This window comes from Delphinus delphis, chromosome 10, assembly GCF_949987515.2.
Source record: "Delphinus delphis chromosome 10, mDelDel1.2, whole genome shotgun sequence".
In the NCBI taxonomy this organism is placed as follows: domain Eukaryota; kingdom Metazoa; phylum Chordata; class Mammalia; order Artiodactyla; family Delphinidae; genus Delphinus; species Delphinus delphis.
Window position 1 is genome coordinate 57,888,113 of NC_082692.2, and position 26,298 is coordinate 57,914,410.

The following is a 26,298-nucleotide window of genomic DNA, read 5'->3' on the forward strand; positions in this document are numbered from 1 at the left end:
AATTTACATTCCCACCAACAGTGCAAGAGGGTTCCCTTTTCTCCACACCCTCTCCAGCATTTGTTGTTTGTAGATTTTCTGATGATGTCCATTCTAACGAGTGTGAGGTAATACCTCATTGTAGTTTTCCTTTTTTTTTTTTTTTGTGGTACGCGGGCCTCTCACTGCCGCGGCCCCTCCCGCCGTGAAGCACAGGCTCTGGATGCACAGGCCCAGCGGCCACGGCTCACGGGCCCAGTCTCTCCACGGCATGCGGGATCCTCCCGGACTGGGGCATGAACCCACGCCCCCTGCATCGGCAGGCGGACTCTCAACCGCTGCGCCACCAGGGAAGCGCCCTCATTGTAGTTTTGATTTGCATTTCTCTAATAATTAGTGATGTTGAGCAATTTTTCATGTGCTTCCTGGCCATCTGTATGTCTTCTTTGGAGAAATGTCTATTTAGGTCTTCTGCCCATTTTTGGATTGGGTTGTTTGTTTTTTTAATATTGAGATACATGAGTTGTTTGTGTATTTTGGAGATTAATCCTTTGTCCATTGCTTCATCTGCAAATAATTTCTCCCACTCTGAGGGTTGTCTTTTTGGCTTGTTTATAGTTTCCTTTGTTGTGCAAAAGCTCTTAAGTTTCATTAGGTCCCATTTGTTTATTTTTGTTTTTATTTCCATTACTCTAGGAGGTGGGTCAAAAAGGATCTTGCTGTGATTTATGTCAAAGAGTGTTCTTCCTATGTTTTCCTCTGAGAGTTTTATAGTGTCCGGTCTTCCATTTAGGTCTCAAATCCATTTTGAGTTTATTTTTGTGTATGATGTTAGGGAGTGTTCTAATTTCATTCTTTTACATGTAGCTGTCCAGTTTTCCCAGCACCACTAATTGAAGAGACTGTCTTTTCTCCATTGTATATCCTTGCCTCCGTTGTCATAGATTAGTACCATAGGTGTGTGGGTTTATCTCTGGGCTTTCTATCCTGTTCCATTGATCTATATTTCTGTTTTTGTGCCAGTACCATATTGTCTTGATTACTGTAGCTTAGTAGTATAGTCTGAAGTCAGGGAGTCTGGTTCCTCCAGCTTGGTTTTTTTCCCTCAAGATTGCTTTGGCTATTTGGGGTCTTTTGTGTCTCCATACAAATTTTTGGTTCTAGTTCTGTAAAAAATACCATTGGTAATTTGATAGGGATTGCATTGAATCTGTAGATTGCTTTGGGTAGTATCGTCATTTTCACAATATGGATTCTTCCAATCCAATACCATGGTATATCTGTCCATCTGTTGGTGTTATCCTTGATTTCTTTCATCAGTGTCTTACAGTTTTCTGCATACAGGTCTTTTACCTCCTTGGGTAGGTTAATTCCTAGGTATTTTACTCTTTTTGATACAGTGGTGAATGGGATTGTTTCCTTAATTTCTCTTTCTGATCTTTCATTGTTAGTGTATAGGAATGCAGGAGATTTCTGTGCATTAATTATGTATCCTGCAACTTTACCAAATTCACTGATTAGCTCTAGTAGTTTTCTGGAGGCATCTTTAGGATTCTCTATGTATAGTATCATGTCATCTGCAAACAGTGACAGTTTTACTTCTTTTCCAATTTGTATTCCTTTTATTTCTTTTTCTTCTTTGATTGCCGTGGCTAGGACTTCCAAAACTATGTTGAATAATAGTGGCTAGAGTGGACATCCTTGTCTTGTTCCTGATCTTAGAGGAAATGCTTTCAGTTTTTCACCATTCAGAATGATGTTTGCTGTGGGTTTATCATATATGGCCTTTATTATGTTGAGGTAGGTTCCCTCTATGCCCACTTTCTGGAGAGTTTTTATCATAACTGGGTGTTAAATTTTGTCAAAAGCCTTTTCTGCGTCTATTGAGATGATCATATGATTTTTATTCTTCAGTTTGTTAATATGGTGTATCACATTGATTGATTTGCATATATTGAAGAATCATTGCATCCCTGGGATAAATCGCACTTGATCATGTTGTATGATCCTTTCAATGTGTTGTTGGATTCTGTTTGCTAGTATTTTGTTGAGGACTTTTGCATCCATATTCATCAGTGATATTGGTCTGTAATTTTCTTTTTTTCTAGTATCTTTGTCTGGTTTTGATATCAGGGTGATGATGGCCTCGTAGAATGAGTTTGGGAGTGTTCTTTCCTCTGCAAGTTTTTGGAAGAGTTTGAGAAGGATGGGTGTTAGCCCTTCTCTAACGTTTTCTAGAATTCAGCTGTGAAGCCATCGAGTTCTGGACTTTTGTTTGTTAGAAGATTTTTAATCACAGTTTCAATTCATTACTTGTGGTTAGTCTGTTCATATTTTCTTTTATTTTTGTGCGGTACGTGGGCCTCTCACTGTTGTGGCCTCTCCCGTTGCGGAACACAGGCTCCGGACGTGCAGGCTCAGCTGCCATGGCTCACGGGCCCAGCCGCTCTGCGGCATGTGGGATATTCCCAGACCGGGGCACGAACCCATGTCCCCTGCATCGGCAGGTGGACTCTCAACCACTGTACCACCAGGGAAGCCCGGTCTGTTCATATTTTCTATTTCTTCCTGGTTCAGTCTTGGAAGGTTATACTGTTCTACAAATTTGTCCATTTCTTCCAGGTTGTCCATTTTATTGGCATAGAGTTGCTTGTAGTAATCTCTTAGGATCCTTTGTATTCCTGCGTTGTCAGTTGTAACTTCTCCTTTTTCATTTCTAATTTTATTGATTTGAGTCCTCTCCCTCTTTTTCTTGATGAGTCTGGCTAATGGTTTATCAATTTTGTTTATCTTCTCAAAGAACCAGCTTTTAGTTTTATTGATCTTTGCTAGTGTTTTCTTTGTTTCTGTTTCATTTATTTCTGCTCTGATCTTTATGATTTCTTTCCTTCTACTAACTTTGGGTTTTGTTTGTTTTTCTTTCTCTAGTTCCTATAGGTGTAAGGTTAGACTGTTTATTTGAGATTTTTCTTGTTTCTGGAGGTAGGCTTGTATTGCTATAAACTTCCGTCTTAGAACTGCTTTTGCTGCATCCCATAGGTTTTGGATTGTCGTGTTTTTGTTGTCATTTGTCTCTAGGTGTTTTTTGATTTCCTCTTTGATTTCTTCAGTGATCTGTTGCTTATTTAGTAACTTATTGTTTAGCCTCCATGTGTTTGTGTTTTTTACATTTTTTCCCCTGTAATTGATTTCTAATCTCATAGCATTGTGGTTGGAAAAGATACTTGATATGATTTCAGTTTTCTTAAATTTACCATGGGTTGGTTTGTGACCCAAGGGTGATCTCTCCTGGAGAATGTTCCATGAGCACTTGAGAAGAAAGTGTAATCTGTTTTCAGATGGAATGTCCTATAAATATCAATTAAATCTATCTGGTTTATTGTATCATTTAAAGATTTTGTTTCTTTTTTAATTTTCTGTCTGGATCACCTGTCCATTGGTGTAAGTGAGGTATTAAAGTCCCCCAGTATTATTGTGTTACTGTTGATTTCCTCTTTTATAGCTGTTGGCATTTGCCTTATGTATTGAGGTGCTCCTTTGTTGGGTGCATATATATTCATAATTGTTATATCTTCTTCTTGGTCATTATGTAGTGTCCTTCCTTGTCTCTTGTGAAGGTCTTTATTTTGAAGTCTGTTATATCTGATATGAGTATTGCTACTCCAGCTTTCTTTTGATTTCCATTTGCATGGAATATCTTTTTCCATCCTCTCATTTTCAGTCTGTATGTGTCCCTGGATCTGAAGTGGGTCTCTGGTAGACAGCATATATACGAGTCTTGTTTTTGTATCCATTCAGTGAGCCTGTGTCTTTCGGTTGGAGCATTTAATCCATTCACATTGAAGGTAATTATCAATATGTATGTTCCTATTACCATTTCCTTAATTGTCTTGGGTTTGTTTTTGTAGGTCCTTTTCTTCTGTTGTGTTTCCCACTTAGAGTATTTCCTTTAGCATTTGTTGTAGAGCTGGTTTGGTGGTGCTGAATTCTCTTAGCTTTCGCTTGTCTGTAAAGCTTTGGATTTCTCTGTCGAATCTGAATGAGGTCCTTGCTGGGTAGAGTAATCTTTGTTGTAGGTTCTTCCCTTTCATCACTTTAAATATATCGTGCCACTCCCTTCTGGCTTGTAGAGTTTTTGCTGAGAAATCAGCTGTTAACCTTATGGGAGTTCCCTTGTATGTTATTTGTCTTATTTTTTGATTACACATAGTTTGATTACTATGTGTCTTGGGGTGTTTCTCCTTGGGTTTATTCTGCCTGGCAGTCTCTGCACTTCCTGGACTTGGGTGGCTATTTCCTTTCCATGTTTGGGAAGTTTTCGACTATAATCTCTTCAGATATTTTCTTGGGTCCTTTCTCTCTCTCTTCTCCTTCTAGGACCCCTGTAATGTGAATGTTGTTGCGTTTAATGTTATCCCAGAGGTCTGTTAGGCTGTCTTCATTTCTTTTCATTCTTTATTCTGTTCCATGGCAGTGATTTCCACCATTCTGTCTTCTGGGTCACTTATCCATTCTTCTGCCTCAGTTATTCTGCTATTGATTCCTTCTAGTGTATTTTTCATTTCAGTTATTGTATTGTTCATCTGTTTGTTTGTTCTTTAATTCTTGCAGGTCTTTGTTAAACATTTCTTGCATCTTCTTGATCTTTGCCTCCATTCTTTTTCCGATGTCCTAGATTATCTTCACTATCATTATCCTGAATACTTTTTCTGGAAGGATGCCTATCTCTACTTCATTTAGTGGCTTTTCTGGGGTTTTATTTAGTTCCTTCATCTGGTATGTAGTCCTCTGCCTTTTAATTTTGTCTTTCTTTGAATGTGGTTTTCATTCCACAGGCTGCAGGATTGTAGTTCTTCTTGCTTCTTGCTGTCTGTGCTCTGGTGGATGAGGCCATCTAAGAGGCTTGTGCAAGCTTTCTGATGGGAGGGACTGGTGGTGGGTAGAGCTGGGTGTTGCTGTGGAGGGCAGAGCTCCGTAAAACTTTAATCCACTTGTCTGCTGATAAGTGGGGCTGGGTTCCCTCCCTGTTGGTTGTTTGGCCTGAGGTGACCCAGCACTGGAGCCTACAGGTTCTTTGGTGAGGCTAATGGCGGACTCTGGGAGGGCTCACACCAAGGAATATGTCCCAGAGCTTCTGCTGCCAGTGTCCTTGTCCCCACGCTGAGCCACAGCTGCCCCCCCCTCTGCAGGAGACCCTCCAACGCTAGCAGGTAGGTCTGGTTCAGTCTCCTATGGGGTCACTGCTCCTTCCCCCGGATCCTGATGCACACACTACTTTGTGTGTGCCCTCCAAGAGTGGAGTCTCTGTTTCCCCCAGTCCTGTTGAAGTCCTGCAGTCAAATCCTGCTAGCCTTCAAAGTCTGATTTTCTGGGAATTCCCCCTCCTGTTGCCAGACCGCCAGGTTGGGAAGCCTGATGTTGGGCTCAGAACCTTCACTCCAGTGGGTGGACTTCTGTGGTATAATTGTTCTCCAGTTTGTGAGTCACCCACCCAGCAGTTACGGGATTTGGTTTTATTGTGATTGCACGCCTCCTACGATCTCACTGCGGCTTCTCCTTTGTCTTTGCATGTGGGGTATCTTTTTTGGGTGAGTTCCAGTGTCTTCCTGTTGATGATGGTTCAGCAGTTAGTTGTGATTCTGGTGCTCTTGCAAGAGGGAGTGAGCACACGTCCTTCTACGCCGCCATCTTTAACCAGTCTCTCGGGTTTAATTTGTTCTTGTCTTTCTAGTTTCTTAAGGTGGAAGCTGAGGTGTTTCCTCCCAAGTTGTGCTTTAGCAGCAACCCACAAATTCTGGCAAATGTTGTTTTCATTTTTACTCAGTTCAAACATTTTCTAATTTTCCTTTTGATTTCTTCTTTTTCTTTTAAATTTTATTTATTTTTATACAGGCGGCTCTTATTAGTTATCTGTTTTATACATATTAGTGTATATATATATATGTCAATCTCAATCTCCCAATTCATCCCACCACCACCACCACCACTCCACCCCCGCTTTCCCCGCTTGGTGTCCATACATTTGTTCTCTATTTCTGCCTTGCAAACTAGTTCATCTGTACCATTTTTCTAGATTCCACATATATGCGATAATATACGATATTTGTTTTTCTCTTTCTGACTTACTTCACTCTGTATGACAGTCTCTAGATCCATCCATGTCTCTACAAATGACCCAATTCCATTCCTTTTTATGATGAGTAATATTCCATTGTGTATATATATATATATATATATATATATATATATATATATATATATAGCACATCTTCTTTATCCATTCGTCTGTCAATGGGCATTTAGGTTGCTTCCATGACCTGGCTATTGTAAATAGTACTGCAATGAACAATTGGAGTGCATCTGTCTTTTTGAATTATGGTTTTCTCTGGATATATGCCCAGTTGTGTGATTACTGGGTCATATGGTAATTCTATTTTTTTGTTTTTTAAGGAACCTCCATACTGTTCTCCATAGTGGCTGTATCAATTTACATTCTCACCAACAGTGCAAGAGGGTGCCCTTGATTTCTTCTTTGATCCATAGGTTATTTAGAAGTGTGTTATTTTTTTTCCAGATGTTCTTGGGATTTTCCGGAAATGTTTTGCTGCTGATTTCTAGTTTAATTCTATTGTAGTCAGAGAATACACTTTGTCTGATTTGAATCTTTTTAAATTTATTGAGACTTATTTAATGTCCCATAATATGGTCTTGCTTGGTAAATGTCCCACGTGCACCTGAAAAGAATGTGTATTCTGCTGTTGGTGGCGGAACGGTCCATAAATGTGAAGTAGGTGAGTTGGCTAATGGTATTAAGTCTGTATCCTTGCTCATTTTCTGTCTACCTGTTGTATCAGTTGATGAGAACGGTTTTGAAATTTCCTATTATAATTGTGTGTCTATTTTTCCTTGTAACTCTATCACTTTTTGCTTCCTTTAATTTGAAGCTCAGTTATTAGGCCGTTAATTCTTTTGTCCTCTTCATGAATTGATGCCTTTATTTTTATATGACCTCTTTATCCCATGTTCTTTGTTTTGAAATCTGCTTTGTCTAATGTTAATATAGTAACTCCAGCTTTGTTTTGACTAGTGTTACATGGTATCCTTTTTAAAACATCCTTTTACTTTTAATTTATTTGTGTATGTGTATTTTAAGTGTGTTTCTTTTAGGCAGCATATGATTAAGTCTTACTGTTTGAAATAATCTGACAGTTTCTGCCTTTTAATTGGGATATTATAGCACTTGTATTTAACCTGGTTATTGACATGGTTAGATTTAAGCCTGCCATCTTGCTATGTATTTACTATTTGCCACATCTGCTGTTTGTTCCCTTTTCGGCCTTCTTATGAATTCATAGAGGTTTGTGTGTATGTGTATGATTCTGTATTTTTCTCCTTTGTTGGAATTAATAGCTATAACTCTTTGTTTTATTGCAGTGGTTAGTTAGGGCTTATAGTATACATCTTTAATTTATCACAGTCTACAGTATATCAAGAGATATAGCACTTCATGTACAGTATGAGACCCATTTCCCTTCTCCTCCTTAATTATTTTCTGGTACTGAATCAGGACTCTCTGAGTGTTCTATCTGATCACCCCTGAGTTAGGTTTTCTTATCTGGCTGGTGGAGAACAGACAGTATTCCAAGTCCTTTGTAAGCAACAGGCACTCTTCCCTCCAACCCATTCAGATGTTGCTTTCCTGGACTGCGGGTGGTTTCCTCACACACGTGGGCTGGTCATTTGCCCACTGAATACTTGAGGGGCGCTGGCTGCGGGCCTCACGAGATGTCTCTTTCTGTGCAGTGCTCTCCTCTTTTGTAGTCACCCTTCAGACAGTTGGTACCATTTTCTCCCTGGACTCTTGCCCTAACTCAGGGGGTCTGCTGGGCTCAACCTGGCCTCCTCTCCCCATGCTGAGGCCTGGAGACTCTAGGCCATAAGCTGAAGTGACTGCACACTCACCTTGTTTCCCATCTCTCAAGGACCACGGTCCTTCATTGCCTGATGTCCAGGGTCTTGAAGAGTGTTGTATCATAAAATTTTGGTGGTTGTTGTTTCATGTGGGAGGGTTATTTCATCTTGGTGGAAGTTGAAGTCACCCACCAGGGTATTTTTAATAAGTAAGAGTGTAATGTTTTCAATAAAGATAAGTGTGTAAAAGAATGAAAATAAAATCTTTCCCATTTCCGTAAATGGCAACTCCATCTTCCTAATTGCTAAGGCCCAAGACCTTGGAGTTGTCCTTGTCTCATCTAACTCCAACCCCAAATCCCAAAACTTGTTTACTCTGCTTCAGAATATATCCCGAGGGACTTCCCTGGTGGCGCAGTGGTTAAGAATCCGCCTGCCAGTGCAGGCGACACGGGTTCAAGCCCTGTTGCGGGAAGATCCCACATGCCACAGAGCAACTAAGCCCGTGCACCACAACTACTGAGCCTGCGCTCTAGAGCCCACAAGCCACAACTACTGAGCCCACGTGCAACAACTACTGAAGCCCACGCACCTAGAGCCCGTGCTGTGCCACAGGAGAAGCCACCGCAATAAGAAGGCTGCGCACCACAGCAAAGAGTAGCCCCTGCTCGCCACAACTAGAGAGGGCCCATGGGCAGCAACGAAGACCCAACACAGCCATACATACATACATACATTAAAAAAAAAAAAAATCCAGAATTACCACCTCCACTGCTAGCACTGTGGTCCAGTCACACTCTGTAAATGTGGACAGATTACTGAACTTCTTTGTACCTCTGTTCAAGATCTATAAAATAATGCATGATAATAGTTCCACCCTTATAACATTGTTATGGAGAAAAAAACAAGTCAGTATTTTTAAAGGGCTTTGAACAGTGCCTGGCATTATATTATATTATGTTTATTAAATGAAAAGGGGCAGGTCTGGGATTCTTTCTTGTGTCTGGGCTGGCTCCTGATGTGTTGATCTTCCATCTTACCTCTGCTTTTCTCCTGTGCCCAGAGCTATGGTCAGTGCTGGAAAATACAAAACAGTGAGAGGGTGGCCCCCTTCCCAGAAGACACTTGCCAGTTAGTTGGGTGACAGAGCCCAGAGGCATGAAGCCAACAGTAAAGCTGGTAGAATCACGCGCTGACGTGAGTGAGACGTCGTGGGCTGTAGCCATTTGTCGCGGCAAGCATGTTCTCCCATGGGAGGCTCTCACCCTTCTCCCCACTCCCACTCCAGCCTACAGACTGGGCAGTTCTCTAAGGAAAGCACAGTCGGAGCTCGTGACCCCCTGGGTTTATGTGACGAGACTGTGCTTCTTTGCAGCTTAGCCCTTGCCCCATGGACCTCATTGTCCTGTGCCTGTACCCAGGAACACACCTTACAGGGGGGCGGTGCCCCAGCGGCCATGAGGAGCTAGTGCCCTGACCCCCAAGGGCACAGTGAAGAGCCCCCCACACTTTGTGAGAGGTTTCTGGGTTCAAGAAGGCATTTTCTCCCTCCAGAGAAGCCTGCAGGTCTCGTTCTTGTCAGACTACAGACATGAACTTCTCCGATCCTCTCAGGTATCAGGGCTGGTTCAGGCTGCACATCTGAGAACTGAAAGTGGGAGCTGTGGTGGCAGCCCAGACAGGAAGGCCAGTGACACTAAAAGACGAGCAAAATCCTGACTCTGTGTGTCCGCAATCATGATTTACAGATGAAGAGAGAAGCTTAGGGTTATTTTATAAAAGATTATTTTCGGGCAGAGATAGGGATTAGACATTAGACAGACATTAATTTAATATGGAAGAGTTTACGCAGACTCCACTCTTGGACTAAATAGAATTGGGAATGTCAGTCTAGAACTAGGACCTTGTTAAAACATTTTTCTGAGATTTTGCAGATACTGTCAAATCAATAGCGTGATATGTGGGCTATATTTTGTGAATTAAAAAAAATCGAATTTGTGTTACTAGAGCAGCAGTAAAAAAGCTAAAGAACCATAATGTATAAGTAAATAATGTTGGAAATATAATAATACTTTTTATTTTGTGCATGTTGCACTCCGTTATTTTATTACCATTAACTCTTTTTGCACTATCTTCATATCACTTAAAAGCTCTAGTCTTTAAAAATGAAATCATTAAAGTGATCATGAAATTTTGAATGTTGCATATAAGAATTCACTAATTGGTCACAACCAAAGTATACCATTCTTGCTTATTAACAATTTTAATTAAACCACAAAATGGGATAAACATTATGTAGTTAATTTTTGTCATCTTGAAAACAGTATGATTGTACTGAAACAAAATATGATTGTGTCCAACTATTTAAAAAAGATAACCTTTTTTCCATTCTAGCTGGAGATATGAATAGCACATTGTAATCTCTGGCTGACTTAGTAGGGTTATTGGAGAGTTTTAATGTAGATCTAGTGGGTTTAATTAACTTTCAGTTGAATCAAATACATTTTCCAACTCTGTAAGCTTGCTCTCTTGCACATAGTGAAAAATCTAGTTAGGTCCAAGGCATTTGGAAGAAGGCGCCTAATCAGACCATGTCAAGCTAATGACGTCATGATTTTTCACACTGAAATTTTTGAGATAATTGTAGGTTCGCATGCAGTCACAAGAAATAATATGCAGAGACCTGTGTACCCTTCCCCCAGTTTCCTCCAGTGGTAACATTTTGTGGAACTACAGAGCCATTTCACAAGCCAGGATATTGACATCGAGACAAGCCACTGATCAACCCGTTTTACTTGTACTCACCTGTGGTGTGTGTGTGTGTGTGTGTGTGTGTGTGTGTGTGTGTGTGTGTGTGTGTGTTTAGGTCTATACAGTTTTATCACCTGTGGAGGTTTGTGTATGCACCATCACCGTCAAGTTACAGAACAGTTCCATCACCATTAGAATCTTGTCCTTTTAAAACCACCGCCCACCCCCCTGCCACCTCTTACCCCTGGGAACCACCAGTCTGTTCTCTATTTCCAAAATTTTGTCTTTTGAAAAAGTGTTATGTAAGTTAAATCATATAGTACATACCCTTTTGAGACTGGCTGTTTTCACTCAGCACAGGTCCCTGGAGATTCATCCAAGATATTCTGTGTATCAATAGCTGTTCCTTTTTATTACTGAGTAGTTTTCCATGGTGTGGATGTGCCACAGCTTGTTCAGCCATTTACCCACTGAAGGACATCTGGGCTGACTTCAGTTTGGAGATACTACAAATAAATTTACTATGAACATTTTTGTACAGGTTTTATGTGAACATGCTTTTATTTCTCTGGGTAGATGTCCAAGAGTAACATTGCTGGGCTGTATGGTCATTGCATGTTTAGTTTTATGAGAAACTGCCCACCTGTTTTTCAGAGTGGCTGTAGCATTTTACATCCCCACCAGCAATGTATGAGTTATCCAGTTTCTCCACATCCTTGCCAGGATGGTGCCATCACTGATTTTTATTTTAGCCATCTGCATAGATTTGTATTGATACCTCATTTTGGTTTTAATTTGCATTTTTCTGATGGCTAATGATGTTGAACATCTTTTCAGGTGTTTATTTGCCATCTCTGTGTCCTCTTTAGTGAATCGTCTGTTCATGTCTTTTGCCCATTTTTGAACTAGGTTTCTTTTTTTAAACAGTTGAGTTTTAAATGTTAGTTATGTAGTCCTTTGTTGGATGCGTGGTTTCCAAATATTTTCTTCCTGTCTGTAGCTTCGCATAAGCTTTCACAGAACGAAAGTTTTCAATTTTGATGAGGTCCCCTTTGTGACTTTTTAATGTTTGGTCTTTTTTGAAAAAATAAGGAGATGTACCTTTAGTAGGATTGGAGCATTTTTCTCTTTTAGTTATTTTTATTCTATTTTATTCTCTTCCTTCGTTTCCCCCACTTTTGTTTTCTCTTAAGCATCATAAACATTTTCTTGGTTGCGAAAAATATTGTATATTATTCAAACTATAATTTATTTCCAGTGTTCTTAAATAAATACCTTTACATTTCTCTCCTACCCTTTACAAACATCTAGAACATTTCTTCCTCATTTGACCACATTGTTTGTAAGCATTTGTTGGTGACGGTTTATTTGCTTCAGTATTCACATGCTAACTGTAGAATCTTCCCTTTCTTTTCAAAACCAGACCCATGTGCCAGTGGCATTTCATTTTTATCACAGTTAATAGTGACCGAGCGGCTCCCTAGAGCCCACAGAGGAGTTCCCTAAGTTTAATATATTCATGTTCTCCGCTTAGGAGAAGGCCGTCCACATCCATTGGGATTTAGAGACAGGCCTTTTCCTGAGTGTCCCTGGTTACCGAGCCACCAGTGACTGTTCTGCACTCCAGCCACCATCTGAGATTTTTGTTTCCTTTCCTCAGGCCCTTTGTAAAGGGCTCAGTCTTAACTGTGAGGACATCCAGGCAGTGCCGACCCTACAGGGAGGGGCTGGCGGTGGCAGGGGTCGTGCTGGGATCCCTCACATGCTTGACTGTCTGCGTGCGGTGCTGGTTGAGGAAGCAGTCTGGGCAAGGAGGGTCCCGCATAAGCCCTGCACTGCGGTAGGGCCTGAGCCTCGCTGAACCCCTGTTCCTCCCTCCTGTAAAGCAGGGCCGGGGGGACTACAATACCCACCCTGCTTCCCTCAAACATCATTTCAGAAAAATTCTCTCCTCTTTTTTCCTACCTTACCTGGACTCTGGTGAGAGGAAGAAGAAAGTACCCCGTGACCTTCCCTGCTGCTAGGGATGCAGAGAGAAACTGTTCATTAACTCTTGGGCGAAAAAGTAACAACGTCAAGTCTATTAGGGAAAGAAAAAAAAAAAAAGGCACTGACATACTTTGTCTTCTTATGAAACTGAGGTGACCTCTAGACTCTTCCAGTAAATAGGAATTGTAACTCATTCAGTTAATTCAAGAAGGATTTATTATCACCTACTCAGTGCCAGACATTTTTCAAGGCAGAGATGACACAGCAGCAAACAAAATAAAAGAAGAAAATATTCTGCCCTCATGGAGTGTATTTTAGGGGGGAGATAGATAATGAATAAGAAAATAAAGTACGCAGCACATGTGAGTGGTAAGTACTAAGGGGAGAGATTAAGTGAGGAAGGGAGGTGGGAGTGTCGTGATGGGGGTGGGGATCCAGTTTCAGGGAGTTCAGTCTGAGGAGGCTGCCCAGAGAGGGTGACACTGACTCGGCATCTGGAATGGGACCCGGTGGTGGACCTGGGCCTGGCGTGTTCAAGGTGAGCGAAGAGGCACGTGTGGCTGGATCGGAGTGATCGAGGGGAAGCGTGGAAGATGAGTCCAGAAATACAGCGGAGGGGGTGGCAAGGCAGATCATGCAGGGCTTTTCAGGGCAAGGGCAAGACTTTGGCTTAACTCTGGGTGACGGGAGCCTCTGGAGGTTCTAAGCAGGGGGGTGGTCGGACTTACGTGTTAATGAGGTCACTGTGGCTGCTGTGGTGACAATAGTGGGAGGAGGGCAGAGGCATAGAGACCAGTTAGGAGGCCGTGGCAGTGACGTACGACCAAGATGATGGCGTCTTCAGCCAGGGTAGGAAATGTGGAGGTAGCAGAAGTGGGCGGGTTCTGGATGTATTTTCAAGGCAGAACCAAAAGGCGTTGATAACAGGCTGCAGGTGGGATGCAACAGAAGCGAGGCATCAAGGATGGACCCCAGGTTTGGCCTGAGCAGTTTAGAGAATGGAATTGTCACTTCTGAGATGAGAACAACATGATAAATGAGTTGTGGCTAATAAGATCTAGATAATACTGCAAGAGCGTTTTCTTTTTTTGAAAAGTGGAGGATTAACAGGCATTCGGTGAAGTGTATTGAAGTGTGCTCATTTTAAATTGCAGTTTAGCAGGAACACTGTATCTTAAATATATTTTATTCATCATAAAAATGGAAGGAATGGTTTTTTCTTGAATTATTTACATGTTAAATTCTTTACCTTTTCTAGCTCTTCTGAGAAACAAGGTACATCTGTCTCTCCTACAAATTGAAACATAAACTTCATTTCTTCTACAAGTGTGCTTTATTCCTATTATGCATACTTGTAATATCCTGGCCCTGTGGGAGGAATAGAAAAGGAATAACCTCTGCCCCAAGGGACCGTATTATTTTGTTAAACATAAATACAAGATGGGGAAACTGCAGAATAATGACCAGATAGAAACAAACCCCGCTGGCTGACGGTTTTGGTGCCTTGACTCTGTGTGTATGTATGTCACCTGCTCTTCTGGAATATTTGTCACAAAATGACAATGTTTTGGTTCTATGACCTGAAAGATGACCGACTGAAAAGAGCATGTGAAGAAAATGTCTTAGCTCGCTCCTGGTGAGTAAGAAGGCCGGGTGGGGTTTTGCAGCACACCTCTGGTAAAGGGCTTTGATGCGGCATAATTTGGGGTGTCGCTGTACGTGAGTAAACCCTTGGCGATGATGGCAACGCGTGAAAACACATGCTCCTCAGTCAATCCACGAGTGACGTAACGTCCAGGGAATCCAGCCTGTAGGCAGTCTTCGAGCTACGCTGGAAAAATTCTCTGGTAATTAAAGCAATTTTAATTTGATTCTGATCTTCCCGTTGCAAAAATATGTGAGAGAGAATTTTATTCTGACCAGGGATCCGGTATTCAACATCTTATAGAAATTACCAGACACGTTGGATTTAACTATATTTATTTTCAACTATAAGTGGCACTTTTTAACGTAAACCTTATACAGTATTAAGAAACCCAGTTACCAGTCACAGAATTTTACTAATGCTGACACCGTCTCATACTGTGCCAGAAAGCTGCTTTCGTGTTCACGTAGTCTATCTTAGTTTCACTAAAACAAATCAGAGAAACTGTCATTGTACTTAGAGAATTCAGAAGAACTTCATTCAGATTTTTACTGTTATCTTTGAAACAGACTTTGGACTATTTGAGAAACTGATTGAAGAATAATTTTCTGAAAAGACTTTCTCCTCTAAACTAGGTGAAATAACCTGATGAAAACAACAACAGCAGCAGCAAAAAGAACACCTTTCTTAGCAGTGGCAGAAAACAGACACCATCACAGCAGAGCTGTAATCAGTTAGGTACCAATTACATTGCCCACGTGTTTCATAATTGTTATTTACATTTCTTAGTGGAGGGATTTCATGCTTTTTCCCTTGGTTCCTCTATGTTTTTTGTTTGTATTGATTTTTTTTGCACCTATAGATCCCCAACACTTTGTTGTATCATTATGTAACAAGACTCAAAGCTTCAGTGCAAATGGCAGCCATACTCAGTTTCGCTAAAAAAAAAAATCCCTTTACCTCAGCCGTAACACCGCCTCACGGGAGTGCAGTCTTTAATAGGATGCATGACTGGTCAGTGATGAGAACTTTCTGTACCTGACAGCACTGAAAATATCACGCGGACATAACTCTCAGAGCAGCCGCAGCAGCCTGCAGACTGAGGCCGGATTACCCAGAAGCCTGTTAGCAATGAATCCTTTTTAGTTTCTTCAGAGATGATTTCATAGCCATGTGAGAAAATTAATTTTCTACGTCATGGTACAGCTCACTTCCCTTTGCCTAATGCAGGTCTCTTTCCCCGGTCCCTTCGCATCACGTGGCTTAGCTGTGTCTGTCCCCGAGCTCTTCATTCACTGCTGCTTAAGCTTCTGATTGGTCTTGAAGGGAGCGGATAAACTTGCTTTGTGACTTGGGAGCCATCACATTTGGTCTCTGGGCCTACTCCCCTCTCCTCATCTACTGGGATGACTGTTTGCAGTGAACTATTTGTTAGATTTGGATTTCCCAAGAGGAAAGGAACTAGGCGATACAGAAAATAAAAATAAATGACCAAAATACAGCAGAAACATCCTTTTAAGGATCTGAGGGTATGTAAAGGTGTTTTAAACCACTAGAGGGAGCCCATACTGTTCTGATTTCTGAATCCTATACCGTTTATCTGTTGGATTTTTTTGGCTGTAGAAAAGGATACCTCCAGCCAGTGGTTGACACATCTGTGATTTCAATGGTCTTCTTCAGTTTGCTTTTAAGAGGAAAAGGGAGATCACCAGATCAGAACCACTGTCTACACTGATGTTCTTGTCCCCCTGTGCTCCGTGTCACAGAACGTGATGCGGGTGAAGTAATTTGAGCGAGGACCCTGCACTGGCTCTTTGACGGGGGTCCCTGGCTCTCCTCCGTCTTCCCCATAACACTCACTGTCATCTTCCACGCCCCCCTCCCCAACCCAGGCAGATGTAGTCATTCAGCAGACTGTCAGTCATGTGTAGACATTACACTGGGCTCTGGCCAATTGGAAGGTGAATAATACAACCGTCTCTCTCATCAGGGTAGGAATCTTAGTCTTAGGTGTTGTGTTATGGCCTCTTTCAACCTTTCCTCCCTTTGCTGTCCTCTGAGGAGCTTTGTCCTCGTGATTTCTCAGATATCCTTTACCTCTTCAAATTCTTTAGGTTCTCTATCTTTCCATCAGTGGAGTTGTCTTTGTGTTTCATTGTCTGAGTGCGTGGAAAGGATTACTCAAAATACTTGTGTCTTAACATTCAAGTTACTAAAACCCATGAATGTAAAAAAAACAGTGTTTCTTACACTCAACTTATAAAGCTTACTTTGTTTGTAAACCTAGTAAATTTTACATGAAATCATCCTCACTTTTATTTATATTTTGATTAATATTCAATAAACTTATAAATAAACACATTAGGACTCCCTAAACTACTAACCCCAACACAAAATTAGTTAACATTTAAACTTAATTTGCAGACTTCATGTGTCTGACTCAAACCTGTCAAAGCTTGACAAAGCATCCTTGGAATCTAACAAGCGGAATCTTCTGAGCGTCAGGCAACTCAGATAAAATACAGCTAACCCATAAAAGTAGTAGATTAGATTCTGTTAAGCATTTCAAACATGTTAAAAGAAGGAAGCACAAAATTGCCCAGTAATTTTTAAAAATGTTGTCGCACCCTTATGATAGGACTTACCCAAAGTTGTTCTATCTATTTCATCCCAGGTTCCTCACTCACCTGACGGGAACAGAATTACTCTTTCTGCTGTAACCCATACAGCAGCTGGGGTTATAGCTTTGGTGAGGCTGTACCAGGTCACAGGGCTGGGGATGCTTCCAGTTTTTCTACCAAAGCCACAGTTTATTGAACCCATCTCACAGGAATGGTCTTACAGTAGTAAGACTTTGTTCACCTTTTTTAAAAAAATGTTTGGAATTTATAAAATTTTATACTTCCTACCCCAGCGTATGAGTAAGTTCTTCCCTGAGAAATTTGAGTTGATTCAGTTTGTTGTTCCCCTCCCCCCATAAGCCTTTTACCCACGCTTCACCTGTTACCTGTTTCTTTGGCCACCATTCTATATTGACCTATAGGAAGTCATATAGATCTGGAAGCTTATCTAAACCTTCATAGCTTATGCCAATTCAGAATACATACACTGAAAAAGCTAAGATATTTATTGGGATAATTTCTGTAACGGGGGTGTGGGTATGTGTGCATGTGTGCCTGTGTGCATGCCCATGTCTGTTCAGGGTTTAAAAGACAAATTCCATCTTCAGGTTAGTTACATCCAAGGGGGGTTTTGGTACCAGTATCTGTAAAGTTACAGCTTAGGATAAAAGCTCAACAGATTATGCCACCTCATTTCATTGATTCTAAGGGCACATCTTTTCACATTTTAATGTCTCTGAAATTGGCGGCCTTTTACAGTGGCTGTCATCAGGTGGATGCCATGAGATGGTTGCCATTGTCAGTACATGGGCACATTGAATCTTACTGCCGGTAGTGTGATTTGGCAACTGTAACTTCTCATGGTTTCAGCCGAAAAGCTGTTAAGAACTCTTTGAAAAAGGGGCAATGAGTCCTGGGTGGTGCGGAATACCTTACTAGTATAAAGAAAAACTTTAAAAATATATTTGTATCCAACAACTACTTTGCTGTCTTATTAGTGATGATTGGTTGTTCGTTGTATCTTGAGTTTATACTCAGATGATGTTTTCTCTTCTCTGCCAATACTTAACACTATTTATTTTATATCTTGTTGCATTAGCTAGGGCCTCCAAAACAATATTGAATAGTAAACATCTCTGTCTTAGTCTTGACTTAAATGGTAGTAGCCTAAGTATTTCACTGTTTAATAAGATGTTATAGGTTTGTAGTAATGACCTTGATCTTATTTAAGTATCTTTTTCTACTTCTGTTTTAGGTAGTTGTTAGTTTACATGCTTGTTTTAATTAGGAATGACTATTGAATTTTCCCAAATGATTTTTTAGCCCCGTGCTTTATTGATATAGTTTTAATTTTTTTTACTTTAAGAAAACGTAAATGTAATAAATTATGTTGACAGCTTTCCTAATGGTGAGTGATTTCTGCATTCTTGAAATAAACCCTGCTTGGTCATTTTATATTATTCAGTTAATTCACTGCTGGATTCCATTTACCAGTAATGTGTGTGTGTGTGTGTGTGTGTGTATATATAGGACTTTGGCATCTATATTTATAAGGGAATTTGGTCTTTTTTTAAAATCAGGTTTTAGTATTAAGTAGATTCTAGCTTCTTTGAATGAATTGGGGTAGCTTTTCGTCCTTCTCCATGGTCTAGACTGGTTTGGGTACATAGCAAGTACCTGTTCTCTTATGGTATCTACTGCCCAGTGTTAATAAAGTGTGGGGTTTTACCAAGCTTTTAATCTTTACCATTGTGATTTTAAAATATAACCTCATTGCCTTAAAGGATGATCTCTAAAATTCTTTTTTCCCTGTCTCTTTCAAACTGCCAGGATATGGGTTCTTTTAATGTTTTGCTTCTCATTTTGTTTGTGTTTACGGGAAAGTTTTAGAGTTTCAATAACTCTAAATAATTTCAGGCTGAATGCTTATTGCAAGAGGAGGGAACAAATGAAGGGAAGAGCTATATATATATACCATCTAAAGCTTTTGCTGTTAGAGATGTGAGTAGATTTAGTAAGAAAAGGAGAACAGGGCTGGAAGTCAAAAGCCTGCTTCCAGCCCCAACTCCCTGAAAACTGGGCGACGTTAAGCAAGCCTTCTCTGAGCTTCAAGTTGTTTTTTCCTCATCTATGTGTCATGTTGATAACTGCTTAATACAGTTGCCTTGAAGATCAGAAGAAGTAGTATTCAAGGGCTTCCAAATCCTTAAAGCACCGTATTGTTGCAGAAGGTATTTTATGGGATTATTCATTTTTATGTGGGATTATGATTAGTTATAATAGAAGCCCTCTTCAGCAAAAGGAGATTTTTGTTTGTAAATGTTTAGGTAGTTGTTTATTTGTTGTAAGACAGTCTTTTTTGATGAGGACCACTAATGACCATGAGACAATAAAAACAGGTTTTAAATTTTATTAAGTAATCTCAATTTTTAAAGATGTTACATTACGCCAATGAGCCAGGCCCAGTAACACTTTAATTTCCTGGCGCCATTAGCAACATTAAGAAAGTGAAAAAAACACCAGCTCATTAATTTTGGGGGTGTCACTATACTTTTCTTGTCCTCATAGAGAGAGAAAGACTTTTTCGCTGACCTTTATTTAGTCACTTGGAAGTAGACACCCCCTTTTTTTTTTTGGTAGCAAAATGCTTCTTTAGCACACACACACAAATAATTTTCTCTAGCATGTACTTAGAATATTAGCTAATTGAACCACCACGTGTTTTGAGCGCCTGAAATGAAAATTATTGAAGAATTCGTCCTGTCAGCCTGTGTGCTCTCCACAGCATTACTGTGAAAGCCTGCTGCTTCCTCTTTCACCCTTGGTGTCTTTAGTGGTCCTCACACCAGGTCCCTACTCAGCAGTGCGATACGCTGCAGACACGGAAAGTCCAAATACGTGGCCAGCTGGTCATGCCGTTGGGGGAGAGTGCAGTCCTTTGTCTGTAATCAAGCATGGATGACATTGGCTTATGAGTCCGCCGAGTGGTGCAAGGTGCCAGGGCATTGATGTTAGTCGTTCGTGTCTGTTGCATGGTTGGCAACCAGGCCAAGTGTTGAGTGTCGCCCCAGGGTGCATCCACAGGGGCTGTTAACGCGAGTCTAGTGTGGCTGCTTCTTCAGTGAAGTGCGAATGAAAAGAACAAAACCTGTCACCTGAAGGAAAAGTTGTAAGATCCCCCAAACACTGTAAAAATATATGGTTACTAAGCTCACTGAGAAAAAGGCCTAGGGCCTGGAAGCAGACCTTTTTCACTCTGGCTCGAGTCACTTAGGAGAACGTTCTTTCCACTACCAGTGAACAAACAAAGACAAAGAAGAGAATGAATTTTTTTTCTACAGAATGATCGTCTTGCTGGATTTCTGCTTTATGGCATTTGGTGCTGATCGCTCATCCGCGTGCAGAGCACAGGAAGCTCAGAGCATGCAATCACTTGTTCCTAAGAGAAGATATAATTCAATAATTCTTGAACATGGCCCCAAATTGAATCTCTTAAGGCATAAATTCAATAAACAGTCCCTTTCCCTAACGTCGGTGTCCTATTTATTGGATTGCCTGTCCATTACCCATTTCTTCTGGAAGCTGGCCTCCCTGGTCCCTAACTCAGTGGGTGTAGCCAGGGCTCCCGGTGGGAGCTGGACCCCCGCCCCCACCCTGTTCCCTGCCCAGTGGTGAGCTTGTGAACACCCAGCCCAGGCTCCTCTGGACGACCTTCCTTGGAGGGCTTGGAATGGCCAGCGGGGGGCGCCCGGCTTCGTCTGGCTGCTCTCCTGGCTAGGGGAGTTAACTCAGGAACTATTGTTCCTGACCGTTTGGGTTGCACATTTGGGGAAGCAGAGAGGGCCCCTCAGGAGGCAGAGAGCGGCCAGAAGTAGGAACTCAGAAAAGCAGAGACTCAGGGCCCAGGCCTGGTTGTTAGCATGTTCATCTGAGTGTGTTGTCCACTGAGATGCCCATTCCAGAGGGCGGGGCCGTCCTGGGAGCAGTTCCTGGAGCAGAGTTGTTCCTGAAGTAGCTGGTTTCACGCTGGGGGCAGGTGGCATACGTCGGATGACTGTTCTCGTGCTTCTAGCCCTGAGTTACTGTGGTTCTCTACAGGCACAAATTGTGTCTGCCTTAGTACTTGCTATAACTTAAAAACTAGATTTTACACATTTTTCTGCTTATAATCGACCACACGCTCAGTTTCCTTTTCTAATTGTACTTTATTTTTGAAAGTAGCACATACTCATAATTTAAAAACCTGAATATTCTCTTGAGAAGTAACAACAAAATAACAGGTCACTTCCCCTTTCTGATTTCCTAGAGTCAGTGACTTAGCATTTTCACCCTTTCTTCTGCTGGTTACCTGTACATTTCCAAATAGCCTGTTTCTAGTGTTACTGACTCCCTGCTGTGTAACATAAATGCTTTTACACCCACCACATACTTCTTTTTTTTTTTAATTTAATTTTTTTTATTTTTTTATACAGCAGGTCCTTATTAGTCATCAGTTTTATACACATCAGCGTATACATGTCAATTCCAATCGCCCAATTCATCACACCCCCACCCCCACCACCCCGGAGCTTTCCCACTTGCTGTCCATACGTTTGTTCTCTACATCTGTGTCTCAACTTCTATCCTGCAAACTGGTTCATCTGTACCATTTTTCTAGGTTCCACATATATGCGTTAATAATACGATGTTTGTTTTTCTCTTTCTGACTTATTTCTGCTATCAGATGTTTAGCATCCAAGAGCTCTTCTTTGTTCTCTGAGTGTTTCCGCCCCCTTTTAAAACTAATATCCTGTATTTCTTTTCATGAATGCAGTGTCATCTCTCTGAAGTTTTTTTCTGTTCCCTGCCTGGTCTCTGTCTCCTGCTCCCCCCTTTCAGTGTAGTGGCATTTTCCCTGGTATGGTCTCTGGAGACGAAGTCTCTTGTCTTTCACTGGGCTGGAGGCCTGGCTCTCAAGGCTGGGAGAGAGGGGCCAGCGGGGAAGCTCCTGTCCTCCTCCTGTCCTCCTTCAGCTGGCCCTTCAGAGGTCGCAGAGCCCTGTCTCCCATACTTCACTGGGGTGTGGGCACTGTGGATGGTCATTTTAGTGAGAGTTTTGAAGGAGAGGAGAGTAGAAATAAAAGTTCATCTGTTTATTCCAGAAGGCTCTCAAATCCCAGTATTAGATTTTGATTTTAACCATTTGGTAATTAGCTTTTCTCGTACATAGTCTATTTAATACTGTTACTTAGAAATGCCTGCAGCCGTTGACTCCCCACCGGCCAAGCTCTCTTCGGGTCAGACGAACCAACCCCATTTTACTAAAGGTCATTACTTCCGTGGTTCTTTCCTTATCATTGAGCCCTAGGAATTTGTTAATTTTGGCAACATTCTTGAGTTTTAGATGGGTCAACTTCTGAATTAATTAGCATCAACATTTAATATTTATTTTTTATTTCTACCTGTACCTACTTGAAGAAGAAAGTAACAACAAAGTTAAAAATATGAGTAGGATAATGAGGTTAAGAAACTTTGATAGACTATCTGGGATGAAAGGGACAGTATGTTCTTACTTATCCACAGAAGACAAAATATTTAATACAGTTGAGCTTTAAATCTTGCCCTTAATTTCTCCTGTCAACTGAATTAAAAAAGGAAAGGTAGTACATCTTTTTTTGTTATTAAGCAAAAGAAAGCATAGAAATTCTTGAGACAATTTTTAAAAAAATTAAACTCAAAGATGGTAATGCCTGGTAAGCACTGTTTTGAAGCGTTAACTTAAAAAGCAGTTACTGCTTCCCCAGAGACTAGCTGTGGTGAAGTAGCTTCAGGACGTTCCCACCCTCACCCACCTGTGCCTGTGCTGTGCAGGTTGGCTGTCACCTGCCAAAGTCAAAGGCTTCTGTGCAAGTGGAAGTGCTTCTCCTTTTCGTGCTCGTAAACAGCAGCAGGCACCCTCTGTGCTGAGATTATACTTTGTCCAAACACTGAGGCCACGTCAACCCATCTTCCTGGGTGCTTTGCACATGATCACACCCCAAGTTCGTCTGACAGTCAGGGAGCTGTAAGGACATTACCGATAAGGGGTGCTTTGCCGTCAGACCACGCCGGCCTGCTCTGAGCTTACCACAAATACAGTGTTGTGGTCCAGCATCTGGAGGAAGCATTTGAGCCTTGGATCTGTGTTGAGATTGTTTCATTTGATTCATGAGTAACTTGTATGTGATAATATGGTGATCTAACACAAAAAATAACCATCAGCTGGTCTTAACTATGTTCTTAGTAAGATGAACTGGAGGGTCATAGTGGGTGGATCATGTCCTGTTTCATTTTCTATCCCTACCTCCTAGGAAAGTGCCTGATATATGGTAGATGCTTAATAAATGTTTGTTGAATAAATAATTTATAAGTTATTTCCATATTGATAAATAAAAAGGAAAACATACTATATCTTTTCTGCATATCTGGATAAATCTCAGCCAGTGCAGTGCTTTTGGTGTGCCAGCTTTCTTAACAGTTTGTAATACTCTCTCTTCTCAATGGCATGTAATAGGTTGAGTCACCAATTTTAATCTGAGGGATAATGAAGGATTTCTCTATTTCCAGAACAGATGAATACAGGACTTGTCTCTAGGGAGAGCAGTGTAGGATGGGGGTAGGAGACAGGTCAGGAATGGACGGAAGATCTCCTTCTCAGTGTACCCTTTGTGTATTTTTAAAATCATGTGTACACATTACTTTCTCAAATGAAAAAATATCTGATCCATGCTAAAAGAAAAAGAGTGCTATTATTTGTGCCTAAGCTGAGGAGAATGTACTTACCCTGCTAATTACATAAATAGTTGGGCAACAGCTGTGTAGCTCGCCTTTCAGAGCATACCCAGTTGTTCTGGGGACTGAAAGGTTTATCAAGGAGACTTTTTTTTATAGATTGTTCAGTCAGTTGGTTATTACAACATAGTGAAACTCTTGGCTTTTCTCTGGGAAAGACCCCAAGATCTGCCCACTCAGGAGATCTGCCTCTGTTGAGTAGGCCAGGGAAGCTACTTACCAATCAGAAAGCGGGTTGCCATCTTTTATTTCTTCTTCCAAAACCCATAGTGTCGTCATCCATGTATTCAGAGCTAGACTTTTTTTTAACAGTTAATCTTAGGTTATCTTATCATTTTAGTGTTTATTAGTGGTACAGTTTGCTTATACACATTTCCACAAAGTGATCTAACTCAGGATTTCCTGATAAGATGGTGAGGTAAGGGGAGAAGATTACAAAGAAAAAGAAAAGTTAGGGGAAAACTCCACTGGTACAGAAACAGTGAGCTAGTAGGGAAGTGTTGCCCACTGCATCCCACAAGCAGTGATGAGTTTTCACCCGCCACAACACATGAAGGAAGGAAGGACAGATCAACTACAGGAAGACACCAAGAACCAATCTGTGACTTCCCTTCCTGAGAAAGTTGGTGCAGTGTCATGAGAATTAACTTTCGCAGATTCTAGCAGACCACTACAAACCCTACTATCTGGAGAGACAAGAGCTGGCCTAGGAGAAGCAGGGGCCATTTCTACCCCAGGATTCAATTAACATTCAGAGACTTGGCACAAGGATACTGCCATGATAAACCAAAGCTTAGGGACAGCCATCGGGTCTACCAACAGTTATTTAGTTATTTTATGAAGCTTTCTTTTGTCCCCACCCCCTTTTTTTTCATCCGTGCTGCGCAGCATTCAGGTTCTTAGTTCCCCGACCAGGGATCGAACCTGTGTCCCCCTGCAATGGAAGTGCGAAGTCCTAACCACTGAACTGCCAGGGAATTCCCTCCTTTTGGTTCTTAATTAAATGTGATTAAGTACATGACAATTTCAGGGAAAAAGTAGATAAGCTAAAAGAAAAATACATCACTCAAATCTAATACCAGAGAAGACCAGTTAACAAAATAAAATAACAGTGAATAAGCAGTGTATCAAAACATCTGATTTTAAGGTAAGTCAGGTAGAATAAATGGTGAAATAATGGTCATGAACATTTTTGGAGAAAATAATGCAGTGGAAGGGGTTTTTCCTATCATATGTTATAAAGCTACAGTCACTAAAAAAATCATGGTACTGATACCAGAGTAAATAGACAAATAAATGGGACAGAATAGAAAGTCCAGGAGCTGTCAAAGTGTAGATATACACAAATTTGGCATATGTTACGGTAGGTATTTCTTGTCAGAAGAAAAAGATGAACTGGTTATTGAATGGTGGTGGGACAACTAGCTAGTCATTTAGGGGGGATAGTTAAAGTTAAATCCCCTCTTTTAATTGTATATTAGATGTAAATTCAGTAAAATTAAGGATATAAATATAAAAGTGAAACCAATTAAAATACTAGAAAGAATTATATGAATATTTAGCTGATCTTTGAATGGGGAACCCTTTTACTATAAGAATGACACCAAAGGAAGAAACTATAAAAGACTCACAAGTCCTTCACAATGTTGAATGTAAGGTTCCAGACCGAAAAGGAGCTATTTGTCCAACATTAGACAGTTGATTAAATGTTGGCCTCTCCTATGGTATACCTTGCCTCTATGAAAATAAAACTGTATATAAAACATTATTATTGGGAAGAGGGCCATGATATAATGCTAAGTGAAAAACTTATACATGTGTATATTTACATGTATGCATTTCTATAGGAAAAGGCCTGATGGTTCTAATCCAAATGTTAATAGCAATATTTTTTCTTTGGCTATTAAGATCTGGGTATTTCTTTGAATTTTCTGTGTCTTCTTTCCTTTTTTTTGAATTTTGAATTTGAATTTTGAATTCAAAATTCAATTTGAATTTTCTGTGTCTTCTTTCCTTTTTTTAAAGTTGTGATTATATATTTAATTAATTTAGTTTAAAACCAGGGGACAAAAAAGTTTTACAAAATAATTGGTGATAATAAAATTGGAGAGAAAAATGGAGATTTAAACTACCCTCTGGACTAGACTAGATAGATTTCTTAGAAGGATTTTGGGTATCCTCTGTTTTATTGCATAATAACTGCATTGCATTATGTGGCAACTTGAATCTATAAATAAATAAATAAATGCAAATTTGTTTAAGCATAAAAGCCAAATGTATATATTGCTTCTAAAATAACTCTAAAAGATTGTATTTTTAAATGGTGATTTCTCTTATAGTTGATACTTGATTTATATATACATTCATTCCCTTTAACCAGTCTTTGTTTTGTTTAGTTTCTCTGAATTAAGAAGCAAAGAGCTGTATTAACATACAGAGGTATTATAGTGCACCAAAATTAGTGAATGTGCCTCTGAATGAAAACTTTGGTATAGGCAACTTAAAATGTTTTTAAGTCAAAACGGTAATCAAGGAGAGGTTGTTTTAGCTCATAGTCTACCAAGAAGCTTTCTGCTGCCAACAAGAAAACCC

The 26,298-nt window shown here is 40.6% G+C and overlaps 1 protein-coding gene across 4 annotated transcripts in view; it reads left to right on the forward strand.

The window, feature by feature from the left end:
* ANO10 (anoctamin 10) overlaps positions 1-26,298 on the forward strand; it is a 213,257-nt gene that overhangs the window by 95,952 nt on the left and 91,007 nt on the right. Inside the window, exon 12 of one of the 4 annotated variants that reach the window (XM_060022230.1) lies at positions 20,238-20,661. The exons of the other annotated variants lie outside the window; for them this stretch is intronic. Coding sequence (XP_059878213.1) covers positions 20,238-20,282 — 45 coding nt within the window. The 3' untranslated portion in view covers positions 20,283-20,661. Of the gene's footprint in view, positions 1-20,237; positions 20,662-26,298 lie in introns of those variants that run through there. 4 annotated transcript variants of the gene reach the window in all.